The sequence below is a fragment of the Micropterus salmoides genome, unplaced genomic scaffold (genome assembly GCF_014851395.1).
Source record: "Micropterus salmoides isolate LMB-PRFRI ecotype aquatic unplaced genomic scaffold, ASM1485139v1 Ms_hic_scaffold_22, whole genome shotgun sequence".
In the NCBI taxonomy this organism is placed as follows: domain Eukaryota; kingdom Metazoa; phylum Chordata; class Actinopteri; order Centrarchiformes; family Centrarchidae; genus Micropterus; species Micropterus salmoides.
In genome coordinates, this window is record NW_024041373.1 from 2198725 (window position 1) to 2216328 (window position 17604).

Sequence of the window (17604 nt, forward strand, 5' to 3'; positions counted from 1 at the left end):
AGTGCCCAAGGGGAGTGTTAAAGGCAGTCTTCCATTCGTCTCCCTCTCTAATGCGAACCAGGTGATAGGCATTGCGTAGGTCCAGCTTGGAGAAAATGACCGCCCCCTGGAGAGAGTCAAAAGCAGAGGTCATGAGAGGTAATGGGTATTTGTTTTTTACCGTAATGTTATTGAGACCTCTGAAATCAATGCAGGGCCTGAGGGTGCCATCCTTCTTTCCCACAAAGAAGAACCCTGCCCCCAGGGGTGATGAGGAGTGACGAATAATGCCAGCCGCCAGCGAATCCTTTATGTAGGCCTCCATTGTCTCGCGTTCGGGCTTAGACAAGCTGTAGAGACGACTCCCAGGGAACGGAGAACCAGGCAACAGCTCAATAGAGCAGTCGTAAGGCCGGTGAGGTGGCAAAGACAGGGCTTGTTGTTTGCTGAAAACCAACTGAAGGTCATGATAATCCAGAGGAACATTAGATAAGTCTGGTTCTACAGAACCCGTCACCCCGAACAGACTGGAGTGTGGCAGAAGATAAACAGCTAGCATGACAGGCAGTGCTCCAACTAATGATCCTAGAGGTGGGCCAGTCAATGTTAGGGTTATGGCAGACTAACCAGGGATTACCCAGGACCAGTGGCACCGAGGGGGAACTAATAACAAAGAAACTAATCTGTTCGATATGGTTACCTGATAATTGCAGTCTAACTGGGCAAGTACGGGCAACAACCTGGGCCAATAACCTACCATCAAGGGCGTTAGCTTCAAGTGGCTTATCTAGCAGTACATTGGGGATCTTTAACTGCTCTACCAACACCTCATCTAGGAAACTCTCATCTGCTCCAGAATCGATAAGAGCTAAAAGACTGTTAGACTGACCTTGGTAAGTGAGGGTGGCGTGGAGTTGAGTGCGAGGATGAGGAGAAAGAGGGGTCGCTGCTCTACTCGCTAGGATTCTCCTCCCACCTAGCGAGCTTGCCTGTTTGAAGGATTGACAGGGCAGGAAACCAGGAAGTGTCCAAACTGGCCACAATACAGACAACACCGATTAGAGACGCGGCGTTCCACAGGGTCCAGACGCTGGCGGCCTAGCTGCATGGGTTCCTCTCTAGGTGGGGAAGCACGGCGGTAATCAGAGCTGGTAGCTCCTGATGGGCGAACGGTTTCTGGAAACCGGAAGCGCCGGTACTGGGTGACGTCACTCCCCTGTCGTGGGTGTCGAGACCTCCTCCGCTCCCGGAGTCGATTGTCAATGCGAATAGAAATAGAGATTAAAGCATCTAAATCAACAGGTTCAGGATAGGAAATTAATTCATCCTTTATGGCATCACTCAGACCCTTGGAAAAAGCTGCTTGGAGAGCCACCGCGTTCCAGCCACTCCCCTCTGCCAGCGTGCGGAATTCCACAGCGAACTCAGCCACGCTCCGGAACCCCTGGCGAAGAGAAAGCAACCTCATGGAAGCATCAGGGCCCCTCATCGGATGGTCGAAAACCTTGCGTAGCTCAGAGCAGAAGGTGGCGTAGGAAGAGGTAGGTGTGGACTGCTTCTCCCATACTGCTGAGGCCCATTGCAGAGCGTCTCCCTTTAACAGCCCAATAACAAAAGCAATCCTGGATCTGTCCACAGCGTAGGTGCGGGGCTGTTGTTCGAAAACCAAATCACACTGCATTAGAAACGGTTGACAATGTCCCAAGATCCCCTCATACCGTTCTGGCGTAGGAACCCACGGTTCCCGATCTGGCAGTGCGATCGGTGCCGCTGGTGGTGCGGGATCTTGAGGAGCCGCTGGAGCCACAGTCAGCTGAGTTTGTAGCTCTGTGACGTTGATGGTGAGTTGTCGTAGTCCATCCATGATCTCCCTGAGAGAATGACTGTGCTGTCCGAGGGTGTATTCTTGCGCTGTAACTGCATGTTTGACCGCGTCTAAGTCTGCTGGGTCCATAGTGGCTGGATTGTACTGTCAGAAGTGGTTTAACCAGAACCCAAAAGCAGACAAAGACGGGAGGCCTTTTCACAAACTTTATTGTGAGGCAAGCAAGACAAGGTGGGAGTGAGTGATTCAGCTTGGTGGCAGGCTCGGTGGCAGGCTCGGCGGCAGGCTCGGCGGCAGGCAGGGTATGCTCCTCCAGACAAAACAGGCAGGTATGGGCATGAGGGAAGGCGACCTCTCCAGAGCTATACGACATAACAATCCAGCGAAGGCTGAGGAGAACTGCAGGGCTTATGAAGCAGCACAGAACGACATGATATGGATCAGGTGTGCTAATCAGTCTGCCAGACAGGTGAGTGAGCCATCCCCATGCTTCCCCACCAGTCACGCCTCCTGTCAAACTGCAAGGGTAGAAAGAGAGGTCGAGCAACAGAAAAACACAGACAACCACATACCGACACTCCCAGCATAGTCATAGTTGAGACCTCATGACATGAACATCCTTCCTCTCCCACCTGTGTGAGGTAACCGTTGAGTCCTTGGCAGAAATGCAAAAGCAATTACACACAAGTCTATTTACTTCTGTAATGTGCAACTCAGTCAAATGCCCTTGCGGAATATAAGTAACCTGTTGGTTTGCCGGAAAACTCTAACAATAGATGCCACTGTTGAGCATTGCAGATTTGGCTGCACTCTCTGACCAGCCTCTCTCATTGAGAGACCATGATTTACTACACGATCAGTTACAGTAGCTTTGATCTCATCTGAGACTACAGCTCTTGATCTTCCTCTTATTCTTCTTCCACCACGCATACGTATTCCTCGCCCCCTCCCAGCCACTCTTCTTCCTCTTTCAGCCACTTTTCTATTTCTGGCTGGGTCCATGTTTACATCACAATGCAAAACTACTGAGCAGTTGTCTCTTTTTGTAATGAAATTGAAAGAGTAACACCTGTGTAGATGTTCATCTACAATGAGAATCAGCTGTGGTTGGTCCAATTGTTTTTATAGCATTTAATTTTAGGATTTACAATATATTTCACTAAAATATTACTGTAGAATTGTAGCAAATTGCTGTCTTATTCAGTTTTGTATTATGTTATTGTTTTGAACTTAAGTTTAACAGTTTTGAAAACAGTATGTAAGCATGTGCAAATTGGCCTGTAAGTACACAGAGTTTTGGCGGTTGTTGTGTCGAAGTGAGAAAAGAATTAATGTAATTTGAAAGATGTAGTCATTGAATGCATTTTGTGCCAAAGCAATGATAATTGATCCTCAGTTTGGCCCACATATACTTCTGTTGTGCTCACTGTGTATAGAGTTTTGAAACCATTGCATCTTAGCAATTGAAAAAAACTGTAATATTAGCCTATTATTATTATAATAATAATAATAATATTATTATTAATTAACATTATTATTAATAAAAATAATAATCTTAAATCCTGTAACAGAATTCCTCAGTAAAAGTCAATATTACACGACAACAACATTTCGTTTTTTACAGATGTAGGCTAATATTCATATATTTCTTTAATTTACCAATGAGCATTATTAAACATAGCCTACTAAAAGTTGAATGCAGACAGTGCATTTTAGTCTGATAGTATCCCGGAAGTGTTGGGGCTTTGTCGTAAGGTTTTCAAGCCAAAATATAAAAGCGGATTACGTCAGCGTCCAGTCGTCCAGTTGCGTGCAGATCGGTCGACCCTCACGGTAAGTAGCACTGAGACTTGGCATAAAGCGAACAATTAGTAATCCACCACACGTAGACCTGGGTCGGGTTTATCCAGTGACAGCAGCATTATTAATAACGTTAGTTGTCCTGCTGACCATTTATGTGACCATGAGCCCCGATACATGCAAACCATGTCTTGTTTGTTGGATATAACACGAGTTCAGCTTTCCTAATGTGTCTCGTCAATTCGGCTCGCACACGAGCGGCTCTCGTGCAAAATATATTTAAACTAGAAAGTGTTACGCGATCACACCAGCCGCGACGGAAAATTAGTGCATGGTGCAATGGATTGAATGACATGATGTGTGAGTTTGGGGTACGCGCACACACACACACACACACACACGTGAAAACAATCAGTGCTCCCCATTCACATGTTGAGTATTTGTAACATTTCAATAGTTTTTTTAGTTGAGATTCAACAATTCTGTTTAACAAATAAAACCGTTCTGATATCACACCACTGTGGTGAAGGTGTGGCTCATGTTAGTGTGGGCTATTCATTATAATTTCACATAGGCTAATAGAAGGCCAAACTATAATAATAATAATAATAAACTAATATTATTATCAGTTGGACGTTTTTGTGGGTTGTTTTCATTTATTAAATCCTTGTGCAAGAAAATGTGTACATGGTAGATAGTCTCCGATTTGTGAATGCTAAGTACTAATGAGTCAACGATCATAACCATTCATGCAAACAACAAGTTCAACATTTTAAAAGTTTGCTGTAGCTCGTTAACCATTGTTTTTAAATTGCCCGCCCCAACCAGGCTGTGATTGGTACCCCTTCAAGCACTGGTATAGATACAAACCTTTTTCTGCAATGACTTTTTGAAAATGTTTGTTTATTTACTCTAGTGTCTACATCAAGTGTCACATCTTGTCTCCCCACATTTCCTTCTCAGGTGATTGACATGTTGCCAGTGCTGGTGGTCCACGGAGGGGCGGGTCATATCCCAAAGGAGCGGTCAGAGAAGTCCACTTCGGGGGTGTGCTCAGCAGCCCGAGCAGGGTATGTTATACTCCAGGGAGGGGGCAGCAGCATGGACGCTGTGGTAGAGGCTGTGACCCAGCTGGAGAATAACCCCGCCTTTAATGCAGGTATTGTAAAAACACACACACTACTGTATGTTAGAATAGAATAGAAAAACTTATTAATCCCCAATTGGGAAACTCAATTGCCACCAGCATACATCACACAACATACAGTATAGACAGAAAGGACAACCAGTATGTACAAACAAGACAAAAGAAAACAACAAAACAATGCACCCATTTAAAGCCTTTAGAAAGAGGCTGACAGTTTTTTTTTTAAATGTGACCAGCTGAAAAGCTTAAAGACAAAAATCAGAAATATTCATTAAAGAGGTGGTATTATGCTTTTTGGCTTTTTCCCCTCTCCTTTATTGAGTCTATCTTGAGTTTATCTCTCTCTTGTGCATGTAACAGGTTTGCAAAGTGAAAAAGCCCAAAGTGTGTATACTATCTGCAATGGAAAACAGAGCAGGTCCGAGTAGAGTCGAGTCTATCGATTTGCGCTGTGGTAGCTTTTTTCAGCAAGGCAGCATAGATCGTCAGAACACCGGCAACAGTTCAACGTTTAGTCCTAAAAGAAGATGCAACTCTGACTCTGTTTGTGATTGTGAATTTCCATGCACAACCTGTAAGTATGCTTTATTGTGAATTATATTTAAAATAAACACGGCAATGTAACTTCAGACTTTTCAAGTGCGTTGGCTAACACAGCTAAAGTTATAGCTATAATGCTAACGTTACACCCGATGTGAAAGCTACTGAGCAAACGTTCAAATTGTTTGGCCAATTTTTATGTAAAGTTGAGTTGACATATGGTGATTTTTGTAGTGGTTTATGGTAAGATGTGGAACAATGATGATGTGGACTTGAGAGTAACTTCTACCATCTGCTAGGTTACAGTCTCAGTCTGAAGCGGCTTTGATTTGGATCACACTACCTTGTTTCTTACGACCCGCCCTTCTCTGCTTCTGATTGGCTAGTAGTCCTTACCTGGGAACTGCGCATGTGCAACTCCCAACAAAGATTTTGTAGAAGTAAAATGCATCACTCTGTAGCTCAAGAGCGGAGCGTACAACACACAGGGTGAAAAGAGGAGCTGCAGCAATGTGCAGTATGAGAAAAATATGGTGTTTTTTGAAAATGAAACCATGTAAACCTGTTCTGGCACAACCCCTAATTAAGATTTTGAACCTGAAAATGAGCATAATACCACCTCTTTAAAAAATCGAATTGCTGTTGGAATACAATACCTTCTGAGCCGTTCAGTAGAACACCGACGAGGCATCTTAAATCGGCCACTAAAGGAACTACTAAGTGTCTTAAGGACACTGTTGAGTGGGTGGTGACTCAGGGGGAAGGCCGATCACAAAGCCAGCCTTTTTAATCAACTTATTAATCCTATTTTTATCCTCTACAGTAATGCTGCCTCCCCAGCTAAGCACAGAATAAAATATAGTTCCTTGATAGAAGGTATAAAGCAGATTTCTGCTCACATCAAAGGATCTTAATTTCCTTAGGAAAAATAGCCTTGACTGGGCCTTCTTAAAAAGAAGCGGTGTAGAGTGTGAATAAAAAAGGGGATAAACTGTGCCCTGTGGTGCTCCTGTTTTAGTTAAAATAGTCTCAGATATTTTGTTATCAAATCTGACAAACTGAGGTAATCTAAAATCCAAGCAATAGTGGTGTTGTGTGATTTTTAAAATGAATTAATTTGGGGCTAAAAATGTGTGGTTTAATGTTAACCAGAGGCAGCATAATATCACTTTTCCCACACATACTGCATTGTTCCTCCATCTGGACTTTCGACGAGGTGCACATTTTGTCATTTGTTTTTCTTACTCTTTTCACATGTTTATTTACAGCATTAAACGTTGAAATGTATATTGTAATAGGCTGTATATTAACTTATTGGGAGAAAATTGGTAGTTGTATGTAAAATCAGACATTGACCAAAATTGGCCAAAATGGCATGATACTCTTTTCGCTGCAAAGCTTCACTTGTGAGATTGACTGTCGAATCAGGCTCCGCCCATCGAAGCATCAAATCTTCGACTATTCTGGGCCCCAAAATCTTCAATACTGAATTACCTGAAATTGTTGAACATTACACACTTAATTTCCTGCATTCTGATGAAATTGTCTGCACCAATGAATGGTGGAAATGTTTTTAATTTATATAAAGGGAAACACAAAATTCAGGTGGCAGGTGACATTTCTATATATAAAAGTATAACAGAATATAACACAGTAAGGCTTTTAGTCATTCTGTCTTGCTTTCTGATATGTTTCTGCTGTTGTTCTGATGTTCCATTTCTTATTCAACATCATCCCTGCTGAGTCGACACACATGCAGGCTTGAGTTAGTCTTTCCTCCGCTCCACTTTAATAGCTCCTCAGCGGGTTTTTTGCTCTGGTTCAAAACTTTCTGCACATTTAGAATCTCTCCCATATATCTGTGTTCTCTGACATGTCCAGTAAAAAGCTGTAATATTACAAGTATAAGGTCATCATTTAATGAGAAATAATGCGAATGAGTTTTTAACTCTACCTGCCCTATACTGTGCTGGACATAACTTTATTGCTCCGCTGTTGTAATCTCCATCAGACAGTTTGGAAACCAAAACTAACCGACATTTCTAACAAGGCATGGATGTGTTTATTTTTGTGCTGTTTGCTTTCTGAGTGAACATGCTATCAACTGTTTTTTTTTTTTTGTAGGCAATACGGGTGACTTTCATTGATATAGCTTATGTTCAGGGCCTACTTTTGATAGGATTGTTGATTGAATGTAAAGATAATCATTTGAAAATTTTAAACTGTTCAGATAGGCTACTTTAATAGTCAGTCCTGCAGGATTGGACAATGAAACTGAAACACCTGGTTTTAGACCACAATAATTTATTAGTATGGTGTAGGGCCTCCTTTTGCGGCCAGTACAGCGTCAATTCGTCTTGGGAATGACATATACAAGTCCTGCACAGTGGTCAGAGGGATTTTAAGCCATTCTTCTTGCAGGATAGTGGCCAGGTCACGACGTGATGCTGGTGGAGGAAAATGTTTCCTGACTCGCTCCTCCAAAACACCCCAAAGTGGCTCAATAATATTTAGATCTGGTGACTGTGCAGGCCATGGGAGATGTTCAACTTCACTTTCATGTTCATCAAACCAATCTTTCACCAGTCTTGCTGTGTGTATTGGTGCATTGTCATCCTGATACACGGCACCTCCTTCAGGATACAATGTTTGAACCATTGGATGCACATGGTCCTCCAGAATGGTTCGGTAGTCCTTGGCAGTGACGCGCCCATCTAGCACAAGTATGGGGCCAAGGGAATGCCATGATATGGCAGCCCAAACCATCACTGATCCACCCCCATGCTTCACTCTGGGCATGCAACAGTCTGGGTGGTACGCTTCTTTGGGGCTTCTCCACACCGTAACTCTCCCGGATGTGGGGAAAACAGTGAAGGCGGACTCATCAGAGAACAATACATGTTTCACATTGTCCACATCCCAAGATTTGCGCTCCTTGCACCATTGAAACCGACGTTTGGCATTGGCACGAGTGACCAAAGGTTTGGCTATAGCAGCCCGGCCGTGTATATTGACCCTGTGGAGCTCCCGACGGACAGTTTTGGTGGAAACAGGAGAGTGAGGTGCACATTTAATTCTGCCGTGATTTGGGCAGCCGTGGTTTTATGTTTTTTGGATACAATCCGGGTTAGCACCCGAACATCCCTTTCAGACAGCTTCCTCTTGCGTCCACAGTTAATCCTGTTGGATGTGGTTCGTCCTTCTTGGTGGTATGCTGACATTACCCTGGATACCGTGGCTCTTGATACATCACAAAGACTTGCTGTCTTGGTCACAGATGCGCCAGCAAGACGTGCACCAACAATTTGTCCTCTTTTGAACTCTGGTATGTCACCCATAATGTTGTGTGCATTGCAATATTTTGAGCAAAGCTGTGCTCTTACCCTGCTAATTGGACCTTCACAGTCTGCTCTTATTGGTTCAATGTGATGAACATAGTGGCCAAATTAGGGCTCAACGTTAAACTTTTTTGCAACTGGGCCAGTGAGTTTGAGACTTACTGTCCCTCCCTCCAAATGTTATGTATCAGTGTCAACAAAACCAAAGACTTAAGTTATGTTACTGTCTTTTTTATTTTAATTATATACTAACAGACTCAAAAATGACATGCACTCTCTTAGCTCTCTCACCTTACGCTGCTTACTGGTTTATTTCCACCTGAATAGGGCTATGAACGCATTATGAAAGTGTTTACTGAGGTAATAATTCAGCTGAAAAATAGGGTCATTATGCCGTTATTTCTAATGGAACCAGGCTTCTTTTTGCAACCAGCGAACTCGTTCCCTGCTGGCCATTAGAGAGAATGCAGGTTTCTCTTTCAGACCCAGAGGTTGCCGCTTGATTGAGATTAGAGAAATAACATTTGACATCCAATTGTCATGTAACTACAACGATTGGACAATGGTGCGCACCATGAGCTGCAAAACAACTGCAGGATGTTGAGCTTGTAATGTGAATTTTTTTTTTCAATACTAATGTTTTTGATCTGGCCCGATCAGGCCAGTAGGTTGCTAGTTCAACAGTCCTGACGTTACTTTACAGGCCACCGTTATTGTTGAGCCCTGGGCCAAATCTATACCTGGTTTGATACCCATTACAGCAACAAATGGGTCTGGTGGTTTGTGTAAACAGGTTGACCTGGGATGGAGTCACACTCTTGAATGAATTATTTGGCCAGTCATGGTTTAGATTTAGCAAAAACACCAAATGTGCCTGTGCGCATTCATACATGTAGTAATACAGTTAAAATGGGATTGCAGGTCGATTTTAAGGCAGGTCCCCCTAAATGTTCTGCCTGTGCCCCTAATATTTTCAGTTATGCTCCTAGTGAAAAAACTCATCACAACTGTCTGGACACAGTGCATGAGTGGGTTCACTCGATTACTGTCACAGCGTACGCCGGTGTTACATCAGCTGGGCCTAGTTGATTCAATCCGCGAGTCAACGTTATCAGTTATACATCTGTTTTTCACTGCGTGAGAAAATTGATTGGAAAATATCAACTGAGTGAGTCTCGCGAGACAGCTGTTAACATGACCCGAAATCTTGTCACGTTTTGATCCAATCGTCGCACTCTTCCGCCTAACCATAGTCATTTAAGGGTTTCATCTAGTCTATATTTTCCCTCTTTAAGTGTTAGACTCAGTAATTTAGGCTTTAATTCCTTTTTGTTATAATAGTCTTGAGCAGTCCCCTCATCATAGTGTTCCTTTGAGTATTTCATTTTGAGAAGATATACCATTGTTTTGAATGCAGTGTTTGCTTTTGCAAGATATTTGTGGTGTTTTGTGTGTGAGCATTTGTATTTAGAGTTTTAAGAAAATGAGCCATGCTTTCAGAAAATGTGTGTGAGCATTGGACGGAAAACTGTAATGGTTCCTAAATATACTAACTAACTAGCGCCACCATCGGGCAAAACTGCGTGAGCTGTCCTCTAGCTCAGCCCACAGGCCAAACACAAAAGATTCTTTGTCCCCAGAGTCAAGATCATTTCTCAAATCAAATTTCAGGGTGTGGGTCAGTGCTGAACATCAAAGGAGAGGTGGAGATGGATGCCATCGTGATGGATGGGAAAACACTGGGTAGTGGTGCCGTGTCTGCCGTACGCAACATAGCCAACCCTATCCAGCTAGCAAGACTGGTTATGGACAAGGTGCGTACATTTAACAATGGGATGGTCAAGGCACAAATGTATACATACACTGAGTGCTTTCTGAGTACAAATGTTTTGTTATAGTTTATAGATGTGTTTTATAGATGTATAGAACTTTGCTCTCTATTTCAGACGACTCATGCATGTCTGACAGCAGAGGGTGCCAGTCAGTTCGCCCGTGCCATGGGTGTCCCTGAGGTACCCCAAGAGTCCCTGATCACTGAGTACTCTCGCATGCGCTGGAAGAAGAACCTGGCACCTGACGCCAACCCTGTGGAGTGCCATATGTGAGACATTGTTTTAAGATGGTTTGCGTTGTTCCACAAATACTATAATCCATTAGAAAGGAGAGATGCAGAGACATGAGTCCTTGCAGCTTTGTTACTCAATTCTGACTACTGCTAGTTTGTATTGACTCAAAGGGTCAAAAGTCAAAAGTCCATAGAAACTTCTCAAACCAGTCCTGCTGTATAATCCACTTGTTTGCTGTTGATCCATCCGTCTGATGGATGTGAGTCAGCTATGCGAGGAAGAGACATGTGGATGGTAGAATTGTATTACCAAAGAGGACGTCCAAAATCTCTCCAGCATCATTTTAAGGAGACTGCTATTACTTAGGAGGTCCAGGAATCAATCCCTTTACTGTCTCATCAGATCAGATGACCAGTCACTAAACAGATTCTCATAGGATACACCTGGACTTCCTTGTTTGAAAGTCCTCTTGAAGCTCCTCGCTCCTCTTCTCCTCAGAGAGGCGTTTAAGGAGGCATTTAAGTGACTGGAACATCCCTTACAGTTTCTCCACGACATAACTAAATGCACTGCTGCGGTAATTGCCTCCTCATATCGTAGATCTTCCTGAAGTAAAGATTTAAATGAAAAGTGAGGATTTTTTAGAACATACAGAGCACATCAAACAGCAAGTTGGATTATGCAGCAGGAGTAGTTCGAGAAACTTCTATGGATGTTTGGACATTTTTTTTGTTTTTGTTTGTTTGTTTTTTTTGCTGTGACTCTGGGTCATCATTGGAATTCATTGTTACAGCTGTGAGTCCCAGCTGAGTAAAGCTGCATCCTCCACAAAAGAGCAAGCTACATACTTCTCAGAGCCTACAAACAGTGATGAGCTGAAAGAAAGACAGAGAGATTTATTTGGTGGTGTTCCTTAACCAAGTTTAGCTAGTTATAATTTGGTGGCCAGGATAGTGTAAAAACTAAATACACCTTTTAGTGATCTTTTTGATCTTAAAGTAATAATTCTGCTGTTCCTGTATGTTGTGTAGGGGAAAGATGGGCACCGTTGGAGCAGTGGCAGTGGATAGTGAAGGCAACATAGCCTGTGCGACCTCCACTGGTGGGATGCTGAACAAGATGGAGGGACGGGTGGGTGACACACCGTGCATAGGTCAGTCATCACACATAAAGTTTATAGAATTATATGCCTTTTTATAAAGTTTTGTTCAGTAGAAAACCAGTTGACTCTAGAAAATGCATTTATAGCAGAAAATGTGTGTGAATGCTGACTGCTGAAATAAATTTCAAAGCACTGCCTAAAATGCAGAAATGTGAAATTAATTCAGACCAGATTTTTTCTTTCTTAAAGGTACAATGTGTAAGATTTGAGACTACTCTACCCCTTTTGAATTTATTCATATATTCATAAAAATAGAGGCAGCCTATAACATATCAGGCCATAACTGCTGTGAGCTAGTTAGCTCAGTTAGCCGTGCAGCTTACTTATCAGAGTGAGCACCAGAACTGGAGCCTGCAGAGCGAGCAACAGAACCAGGCTCAGCAGCCTGCTAGTGCCCGGGACCAAACACAGCCTCTGAGATGGACGGAGGCCGGTTTGACGATACGGAATATAGTATCGAGCTGATTTTGAGCAGCTCCGACCCCGGGGACGGCGAAGACATTGCAGGATTAGGCAGGGACATGGGAGGTGTGAAGCGGGGGACGAGTAGGAGGGAGCTGGGGCATCAGAGAGGCAGTGACAGCATGTAGAGGCAGAATATTTTCACATCTAACTCTATGAATTAAGGGTTTATTTTAACCCTTTTGTTTTGTTTCTGTGGATTTTGAATAAAGTGTGTTTAATAAGTTAAAGGTGGGATATACGATTCCAAGTCAATCCACATCTTTTTGTCAAATTCAGCAAATACAATATTTCCTCACGGTCTGCTAGCTTCCCATTTCAGAATGTGCGCAGAAAGAAATCAGGTGTTTGTACACTGCCCTGGCTCTGTAAATGGGAAACTATTCCAGCCGTGATTTTTTTAACGTTAACGTAAATGACCTGCCAACAGACATTCAGCTTACTTTCATGCTGTTGTTGTGATGTTAGCTATAGTAGCAGGAGAGTTGTAAGAATCGCTGTTTGGAGCTGCTGTGCTAACATTTGCTAACGTTATTTACATTACTTGCTGTGTCGTTGTTCGCTCTATATCATGGTACATGGAACTGAGTACTCTACCTTTAATTCAAAACTTGGTGGTTGTAGGTGTAAAAATATTTTTACTTTCTTGACATTTTGTGAGTTTATTTTGTTTGTTTATTAGACTAAAAAAAGCTAAGAGACCTTGTATAACGTAGCAAACTTGCCGCTCGTACACATCTCCCATCTGAAAGTATTAGTACAGCCCAGGCCTTCCCCCTATCAGACTATCGCCACTTGAGATACAGTAAATAGTGGTATGATGAGACAGAACCTAACTTCAGAAGATAATTCTGCAACAGAATACATGGACTTGTACTGTCAGAACTGTCACTTCATGGGAAACAAACGGCCTGCATGTAGGCCAGAAGTCTAGAACAAAGAAACTGCGCCAGAATCCCTCAGCGCCATTAAATCGCACCTGAAAGTGACTTTTTAAGGGGGATTCAAACCCTGTATTCCTACTGGCCAAAGTTCCACAGGAGCAAGTTTAGGAGCCCCCTGTGGCAACGCCATGATATCAGCCCATAAAGAGAGAGCGCACCAGTTTCTCCTCGCCGTTCTATTGCAACCACCATTGCCACAGGAGGTAACCCATTTTCAGCACTTTATTTCCCTAGGGGAAGGTCTTAACTCACTAGATGAGTACAGACTGTTTTCTTTTGTTTTTGCTCAACACATTTTTTGATCCTGTGTTATTGCAACCTGAGTGTCATTGTTGTGATTTCTGTGGGAAATAACGTCCCGCCGCGTCCTGTTTATTGCTGTGTGCTTTGGTGTCTAGCAGGTTTAATATTTGGGTCGGTACCACCTGCTGGGCCTTCACTTGTGTTGTTCCTGACACAGTGTACAAAGCCAATAACTGTCCATTAACTCCGCTTCCGAATGAATGCTGTAAGTAATTGTGTTTTACCATGGTTATTAGGATTTAGTGGATCTTTGCTTGTGTTAGTTCCCGCCACTGTGTGCAGAACCAATAACTACATTTTATCAACACCAAAGTTCAGTACCTAGGCCGCTGAATGTGGGTTCGTTTTATGTAAGTAGCTACATTATTTTTACGATTATTGCGTGGCAGGCCACCCATGGGGTCTCCTCCTTGCATTCTTGTTGATTATTGTTTGCTTTTATTTTGCTTAGAATAGATGATAGGGATTTATTGGCTGAAGTTGTCGATCATTGATCTGTGCTAAAGTAAATAAATCCTGTTGTGCCTTTTAAAGAGCAGTTGGCTGAGTTGCCGTTATGTGTGTGTGTTCTGACCATCAGTGCTCACATTCATTACATTAATTAATTTAGCTGACGCTTCAATCCAAAGCGACTTACAATTGCTATATATATGTGTCAGATGTCTCTGGAACAACTAGGGGTTAAGTGTGTCACGGTGAGGAATTGAACCCGGGTCTGCCACAACAAGGGCATGTGTCTTATCCACTTTTCTATCACCTCCCCATTTGTCAGCTTTCACTGCCCACCTCATGAATCTAAAATAGTGTTGAAATATTGGCAGTTATAGGTGGCGAAACCACAGTTTGAGACGGTTTTTCACATTTGTCCCTGATCCCAGGGTGGTGCCCAGTATTTATTCATCTTTATTAATACTTTTTGGTAATATTAATAACTTTCTTTATGTTTCTTTGATAATAACCAAACCTGATCCTTCCAGATCATAACACTGGTGATTTGATTTCTGGCCAATTCTTACACATTGTGCCTATTCTTAAAGGATTTTTATTTCACACCGGCTGGGAGTCAAACCGCTGACCCTACAATTCCCAGAAGGCGTGTGGACCTGTCGTATGCACTCTAACCACTGCCACTGAGTGTTCAGAATGTGTCAGTATTCACATTCACATTATTATTGTAGTCTGACAAAAACAATAGGATGTGTGTGTTTTTTTTTTTTTTAAGATTGACTCATTGTTCTCCGTCTTCACCAGTCTTGTCGACCTTTGACCAGTTGAAGTTTGACGTTTGGTTAGATGATAAACAAAACCTGCTTGGTTAATAGTTGACCATGAGGTCTGTGCTCTTGCTGTTCTCTTGCTGTACAACAATGCTGACACATGTTGCATGGTGCAACTTCTGACTTTGATGTAGAAAATAAAATTAATATTTAGTTTTGAATCTTGTCAAAAGAGCTTCCAATTGACAACCAGTTTACTGCCCAACCACAGCTCTGATTGGCTTATACTAATAACCTAATGGGGCATGAGAGAAGATAAGTACTACTGTGACAGTGAATCCTATCAGAGTTGTTTTATACTGAGGTTTAGTGCAGCCGCAAGTGGATTTTGGCCGCTACAGCTGAATCTAATCTTTCAATATCAGTAAATGAGTGATTAGACTGTCGCGAGTCAGTGGCCAAGTTAGTCGCACTCTCTGGAAAAGACGTCTGAATTCAGAAACAAAGGCTATCTCATAAAAGTCAATGAAAAAAGTTGAAACTTCAATTTAAAATGGAATCAATCATCATTTGGATGAAAGACTCAAACTCACAGAACATTGAAACAGAACAATCTAAATCACAGCTATAATGGACATTGGCTGTTAGACCGTAAAAGCTTTTTTCAGTCCCTTTTCCTCAAAATAAACATCTTAATAAAATCATTAAGTCCTAATTCGTGTATGATTCAAGTGAATAAAATTGAATATTTATTGAAGATTTGTTAAATTGTTATTGAGAAAAATTATATTGCGATAAATATTGTTTTATTGTCAAGCCCTCCATCGTCCACAGCTATTCCTTTCTGAACCTTTTTAATGAATCATCTTTTGTCTGTTGTGTAAACCTCAGTGTGCTGTAACTGCAGCCCCTCTTCCATAACAACGGTGCAAACTAACATCAGCACGTGAAATTAGAGTAATGTGACAAGAGCAAATCAGATCTGAGATCAGACCGTCAAGTGTCAAAGTTTGCTTAAGTTAGTGAATGTCGCTACAGTGTATTTCAAGTGAAAAGGAACATTGCTCTTCCATCTAGTGAAATGAATGTGTAATTGCATCTTTATACCAACTGCTGCTCTGTAATACTTTGCACAGAAGGGGTTTGTCATAGAACTGTTTCAATATCTTGTTTACTGACTCTTTGAAGGTAAAAGAATATGTTGTAAGTTTTTCCCTATTTATCCCTAATTGTTTTTCCTATTTCCTCCATTTACTGCAGGATGTTTCAATTTCTATGTTACTGCAAATAAAAAACTTTGTGCCCTACGACAAGTTCATTTAAAACTATGCACATCAAAAATCAAATTGTTGATGTTTGATATTGTCACTGCCTTTCAAATAGCTTGTAAGGGCGACAGGATCATTTGATATTTTGTGTGTTTGAGGGTGTGGAGGTTATGCGGACAACAAGATAGGAGCAGTGTCAACTACAGGCCACGGAGAAGCCATCATGAAGGTTACTCTCGCCAGACTCATCCTGTTCCACATGGAGCAAGGTAACATACATGCGCACACATGCACAAAGTATTTCTGCAAAGTAAATCATTCTTATATGTAATGCATGCAAAGATGGCGGAGTCATGTAGTTACTGTTGGATTAAGTGTGGCATCAACAATCTCAACCATTATATCATCAGATCCAAGGGATTATAATATTCTGGGATTTTCCACCTGTAATTCAAGATTTTCAGGATTCAAAAGTCACTGCACCAAACAAGGTGGCTGTTTAAAGTTGTAGTTGATATGTACAGAGAGGTGGCGGGTGTTGGTTTGCTGTTGCATACATGTGGGACACAGGAAAGTAAATAAATAGTTTGAATCTCCATTCACTGAGGTGATTTGTTCTCTATCAGTGTTGCTACACTGACTTTCTGACATGTTAAACACTTCTTCCTGATTTATTTCTTCTCTCCTGTCTTCTCAGGTCAGTCAGTAAAGGCAGCCAATGAAAAGGCCCTGGCTTACATGAAGTCCAGAGTAGGTGGGATGGGTGGGGTGGTGACAGTGGACCCTCAGGGCCACTGGGATGCTTCCTTTTCCAGCTTGCAGATGGCCTGGGCTGCAGCCCAGAAAGATACCCTGCACTACGGCCTGTACACTGGGGAACACTTTACCCAGAACATCGACTGAAGTCAAGAATATTAATACTACTTAATGTTAATAAAATGATAAAATACAGTTTAACAATATAGGTTTTCAACCATTTTAGTATTGATTAAATCTACATTCTACCCCAGGGTTAGAGGCAAAGTGCAAAGGGAGTGGTGAAACACACAATCCATGTTATTGATTGTGTGATAGGACTGTGAAGAAGTAAGTAAGGCTGTGCTGCAGGGGTCATTGTGGGCCATATACAGAAAAATAAGTCACACGCCATCATCCCTCTTCGGTTCCACCATGTTTAATCAACTCAGGTAAAAAAAAAAAAAAATTTTAAAAATCATCAACTAGTAATCCATCATTGTAGTTGTTCAAAATGACAGTGCATCTTGTGTTCAAACTAATGCCTTGATTCCACATGGCACGGTTCTATAAAGTTGCGTCTGCGACCCGGTTTTGTTCCATCCTCTGCGTGGCTTCATACCCCAGAAGCTGAGTGTTTTGCCTGACTGATTTTGTTGACTTGCACAGATTGTTTTAATTGGCTAATTTTTACATGATTATTGTGCTTCTACCATATGTAAGTAGGCTACGTAGTTAAGTGGTTTGTTTTGTTTGTTTATATATGATCGGGGGTCTACACAGTGTTTTATTTTGAAAATTGACCGGATTGTCTTTGC

At 42.1% G+C, this 17604-nt stretch overlaps 1 protein-coding gene across 1 annotated transcript; it reads left to right on the forward strand.

The window, feature by feature from the left end:
- The first annotated feature begins 3530 nt into the window (after nucleotides 1-3530).
- Nucleotides 3531-17257, forward strand: asrgl1 (asparaginase and isoaspartyl peptidase 1). The gene is made up of 7 exons (XM_038737285.1): nucleotides 3531-3637; nucleotides 4568-4763; nucleotides 10301-10443; nucleotides 10576-10730; nucleotides 11727-11848; nucleotides 16210-16320; nucleotides 16749-17257. The coding sequence occupies exons 2-7, from the start codon at nucleotides 4577-4579 to the stop codon at nucleotides 16952-16954; spliced, it is 924 nt and encodes a 307-aa protein (XP_038593213.1). The 5' UTR covers nucleotides 3531-3637; nucleotides 4568-4576; the 3' UTR covers nucleotides 16955-17257.
- The last annotated feature ends 347 nt before the right edge of the window (nucleotides 17258-17604 follow it).

Bases quoted from the DNA above. Each gene is read 5' to 3' on its own strand.
- asrgl1 (XM_038737285.1), top strand. From the start codon at position 4,577: ATGTTGCCAGTGCTGGTGGTCCACGGAGGGGCGGGTCATATCCCAAAG. The intron at 10,731-11,726 runs GTGAGACATTGT...TATGTTGTGTAG, and splicing joins AACCCTGTGGAGTGCCATAT to GGGAAAGATGGGCACCGTTG. The intron at 11,849-16,209 runs GTCAGTCATCAC...TGTGTGTTTGAG, and splicing joins GGGTGACACACCGTGCATAG to GGTGTGGAGGTTATGCGGAC.